The sequence below is a fragment of the Salmo salar genome, chromosome 04 (genome assembly GCF_965601325.2).
Source record: "Salmo salar chromosome 04, fSalSal1, whole genome shotgun sequence".
Classification (NCBI taxonomy): Eukaryota; Metazoa; Chordata; class Actinopteri; order Salmoniformes; family Salmonidae; genus Salmo; species Salmo salar.
Genome location: NC_138294.1, coordinates 4,637,501 through 4,642,500, shown reverse-complemented (window position 1 = coordinate 4,642,500; position 5,000 = coordinate 4,637,501). Strand labels below are relative to the sequence as shown.

At 47.3% G+C, this 5,000-nt stretch overlaps 1 protein-coding gene across 1 annotated transcript in view; it reads right to left on the bottom strand.

Annotated features, from left to right (window-relative positions):
- Positions 1–5,000, bottom strand: part of fam184b (family with sequence similarity 184 member B) — a 42,667-nt gene that overhangs the window by 11,947 nt on the left and 25,720 nt on the right. The window contains 3 exon segments of the mRNA XM_082974021.1: positions 1,145–1,259; positions 1,506–1,622; positions 3,682–3,799. Coding sequence (XP_082830147.1) covers positions 1,145–1,259; positions 1,506–1,622; positions 3,682–3,799 — 350 coding nt within the window.

The following is a 5,000-nucleotide window of genomic DNA, read 5'->3' as shown; positions in this document are numbered from 1 at the left end:
AACAATTGAACCGCTCTCCTTGAAGTTCTTGATGATCTGATAAATGGTTGATTTAGGTGCAATCTTACTGGCAGCAATATCCTTGCCTGTGAAACCCTTTTTGTGCAAAGCAATGATGACGGCACGTGTTTCCTTGCAGGTTACCATGGTTGACAGAGGAAGAACAATGATTCCAAGCACCACCCTCCTTTTGAAGCTTTCAGTCTGTTATTCAAACTCAATCAGCATGACAGAGTGATCTCCAGCCTTGTCCTCGTCAACACTCACACCTGTGTTAACGAGAGAATCACTGACATGATGTCAGCTGGTCCTTTTGTGGCAGGGCTGAAATGCAGTGGAAATGTTTTTTTGGGGGGGATTCAGTTCATCTGCATGGCAAAGAGGGACTTTGCAATGAATTGCAATTCATCTGATCACTCTTCATAACATTCTGGATTATATGCGAAATTGCCATTATACAAACTGAGGCAGCAGACTTTGTGAAAATTTATATTTGTGTCATTCTCAAAACTTTTGGCCATGACTGTAGTGTGTGTGTGTTACCTAGCTGTAACAGGTGTAGTGTGTGTGTTGCCTATCTGTAACAGGTGTAGTGTGTGTGTTACCTAGCCGTAACAGGTGTAGTGTGTGTGTTACCTAGCTGTAACAGGTGTAGTGTGTGTGTTACCTAGCTGTAACAGGTGTAGTGTGTGTGTTACCTAGCCGTAACAGGTGTAGTGTGTGTGTTACCTAGCTGTAACAGGTGTAGTGTGTGTGTGTTACCTATCTGTAACAGGTGTAGTGTGTGTGTTACCTAGCCGTAACAGGTGTAGTGTGTGTGTTACCTAGCTGTAACAGGTGTAGTGTGTGTGTGTTACCTAGCCGTAACAGGTGTAGTGTGTGTGTTACCTAGCCGTAACAGGTGTAGTGTGTGTGTGTTACCTATCTGTAACAGGTGTAGTGTGTGTGTTACCTAGCCGTAACAGGTGTAGTGTGTGTGTGTTACCTAGCCGTAACAGGTGTAGTGTGTGTGTTACCTATCTGTAACAGGTGTAGTGTGTGTGTGTTACCTATCTGTAACAGGTGTAGTGTGTGTGTTACCTAGCCGTAACAGGTGTAGTGTGTGTGTGTTACCTAGCCGTAACAGGTGTAGTGTGTGTGTTACCTAGCTGTAACAGGTGTAGTGTGTGTAGTCTGTTCCTCTCTGTCTGCAGGTCTTCCTGAGCTCGTCTCTCCAGAGCCTGCAACGCCGCCGAGTGTCGTTCTTCAGAGTGTTCCTCCTAAAAGAAATTAAACTAGGTTATCTCTCTCTCACACACACACACACACACACACACACACACACACACACACACACACACACACACACACACAGTCATGTATATCCACTCCAGTCCAGTAGCTCTGTCAGTATGTGTGTGTGTGTGTGTGTGTGTGTGTGTGTGTGTGTGTGTGTGTGTGTGTGTGTGTGTGTGTGTGTGTGTGTGTGTGTGTGTGTGTGTGTGTGTGTGTGTGTGTGTGTGTACCTGCAGCTGTTCTCTCAGTCTCTGGTTCATGTCTCTGGTTTCCTGCACCTCCCTTCGCAGCCTGTCAATCTCACTGTCGTCATGGTGACCCTCTGCTGGCCCCGCCTTCCTCTCCACCTACACCAGGAAGTTAGCTCAGTCAAACAGGAAATGATTCAACTGTCTTGTTAGTTTTAAGGGTTAGAATTTAACATCTCAGATCAACAGTGAGGTTAGATCAGATCCCCCCTCCAGACATCTCAGATCAATAGTGAGGTTAGATCAGATCCCCCCTCCAGACATTTCAGATCAATAGTGAGGTTAGATCAGATCCCTCCTCCAGACATCTCAGATCAATAGTGAGGTTAGATCAGATCCCCCCTCCAGACATCTCAGATCAATAGTGAGGTTAGATCAGATCCCCCCTCCAGACATTTCAGATCAATAGTGAGGTTAGATCAGATCCCTCCTCCAGACATCTCAGATCAATAGTGAGGTTAGATCAGATCCCCCCTCCAGACATCTCAGATCAATAGTGAGGTTAGATCAGATCCCCTCCGGACATCTCAGATCAATAGTGAGGTTAGATCAGATCCCCCCTCCAGACATCTCAGATCAATAGTGAGGTTAGAACAGATCCCCCCTCCAGACATCTCAGATCAATAGTGAGGTTAGATCAGATCCCCCCTCCAGACATCTCAGATCAATAGTGAGGTTAGATCAGATCCCCCCTCCAGACATCTCAGATCAATAGTGAGGTTAGATCAGATCCCCCCTCCAGACATCTCAGATCAATAGTGAGGTTAGATCAGATCCCCCCTCCAGACATCTCAGATCAATAGTGAGGTTAGATCAGATCCCCCCTCCAGACATCTCAGATCAATAGTGAGGTTAGATCAGACCCCCCCCCCCCAGACATCTCAGATCAATAGTGAGGTTAGATCAGATCCCCCCTCCAGACATCTCAGATCAATAGTGAGGTTAGATCAGACCCCCCCCCCCCCCCCAGACATCTCAGATCAATAGTGAGGTTAGATCAGACCCCCCCCCCCCCCCCCCCAGACATCTCAGATCAATAGTGAGGTTAGATCAGATCCCCCTCCAGACATCTCAGATCAATAGTGAGGTTAGATCAGATCCCCCCTCCAGACATCTCAGATCAATAGTGAGGTTAGATCAGATCCCCCCTCCAGACAGATCCTAGATCTGTGGTTAGTGAAGAGCTCCGTGATCATCTGTGATTGGTGATTGGCTAGTTGAGTATATTACCTGTGATTGGTGATTGGCTAATTGAGTAGATTACCTGTGATTGGCTAATTGAGTAGATTACCTGTGATTGGTGATTGGCTAGTTGAGTAGATTACCTGTGACTGGTGATTGGCTAGTTGAGTAGATTACCTGTGATTGGTGATTGGCTAATTGAGTAGATTACCTGTGATTGGTGATTGGCTAATTGAGTAGATTACCTGTGATTGGTGATTGGCTAATTGAGTAGATTACCTGTGATTGGCTAATTGAGTAGATTACCTGTGATTGGTGATTGGCTAGTTGAGTAGATTACCTGTGATTGGTGATTGGCTAGTTGAGTAGATTACCCGTGATTGGTGATTGGCTAGTTGAGTAGATTATCTGTGATTGGCTAGTTGAGTAGATTACCTGTGATTGGTGATTGGCTAATTGAGTAGATTACCTGTGATTGGTGATTGGCTAGTTGAGTAGATTACCTGTGATTGGTGATTGGCTAGTTGAGTAGATTACCCGTGATTGGTGATTGGCTAATTGAGTAGATTACCTGTGATTGGTGATTGGCTAGTTGAGTAGATTACCTGTGACTGGTGATTGGCTAGTTGAGTAGATTACCTGTGATTGGTGATTGGCTAGTTGAGTAGATTACCTGTGATTGGTGATTGGCTAGTTGAGTAGATTACCCGTGATTGGTGATTGGCTAATTGAGTAGATTACCTGTGATTGGTGATTGGCTAGTTGAGTAGATTACCTGTGACTGGTGATTGGCTAGTTGAGTAGATTACCTGTGATTGGTGATTGGCTAGTTGAGTAGATTACCTGTTGGTGATTGGCTAGTTGAGTAGATTACCCGTGATTGGTGATTGGCTAGTTGAGTAGATTACCTGTGATTGGTGATTGGCTAGTTGAGTAGATTACCTGTGACTGGTGATTGGCTAGTTGAGTAGATTACCTGTGATTGGAGATCGGCTAGTTGAGTCTGCAGCTCCTGCTCTCTCTGGTTGCTCGCGGCAACAGCCGCGTCAAGCTCCGCTTTAAATTCCGCCCTCAGGCGCTCCTCACACTCTGACCTGGAGACACACACACACACACACACACACACACACACACACACACACACACACACACGACACACAGACACACACACACACACACAGACACACACACACACACACACACACACACACACACACACACACACACACACACACACACACACACACACACACACACACACACACACACACACACACACACACACAATATGTAAAAATGTGTGACCACACTGCAGAATATAAGGCAGGGTAGCCTAGTGGTTAGAGTGTAGAGGCGGCAGGGTAGCCTAGTGGTTAGAGTGTAGAGGCGGCAGGGTAGCCTAGTGGTTAGAGTGTAGAGGTGGCAGGGTAGCCTAGTGGTTAGAGCGTAGAGGCGGCAGGGTAGCCTAGTGGTTAGAGTGTAGAGGAGGCAGGTAGCCTAGTGGTTAGAGTGTAGAGGCGGCAGGGTAGCCTAGTGGTTAGAGTGTAGAGGTGGCAGGGTAGCCTAGTGGTTAGAGTGTAGAGGCGGCAGGGTAGCCTAGTGGTTAGAGTGTAGAGGCGGCAGGGTAGCCTAGTGGTTAGAGTGTAGAGGCGGCAGGGTAGCCTAGTGGTTAGAGTGTAGAGGCGGCAGGGTAGCCTAGTGGTTAGAGCGTAGAGGCGGCAGGGTAGCCTAGTGGTTAGAGCGTAGAGGCGGCAGGGTAGCCTAGTGGTTAGAGCGTAGAGGCGGCAGGGTAGCCTAGTGGTTAGAGTGTAGAGGCGGCAGGGTAGCCTAGTGGTTAGAGTGTAGAGGCGGCAGGGTAGCCTAGTGGTTAGAGCGTAGAGGCTGGCAGGGTAGCCTAGTGGTTAGAGCGTAGAGGCGGCAGGGTAGCCTAGGGGTTAGAGTGTAGAGGCGGCAGGGTAGCCTAGTGGTTAGAGTGTAGAGGCGGCAGGGTAGCCTAGTGGTTAGAGTGTAGAGGCGGCAAGGTAGCCTAGTGGTTAGAGTGTAGAGGCGGCAGCGTAGCCTAGTGGTTAGAGCGTTATGGCCAGTAATCGAAAGGTTGCTTGGTCGAATCCCCCGAGCTGACAAGGTAAAAATCTGTCGTTCTGCCCCTGAACAAGGCAGTTAAACGCCACTGTTCCTAGACCGTCATTGAAAATAAGAATTTGTTCTTAACTGACTTGCCTAGTTAAATAAAGGTTAAATAAATTAATAAGATTAAAAAACAAGGGCCCATCCAATTTGTTGAGATTTGTTTTC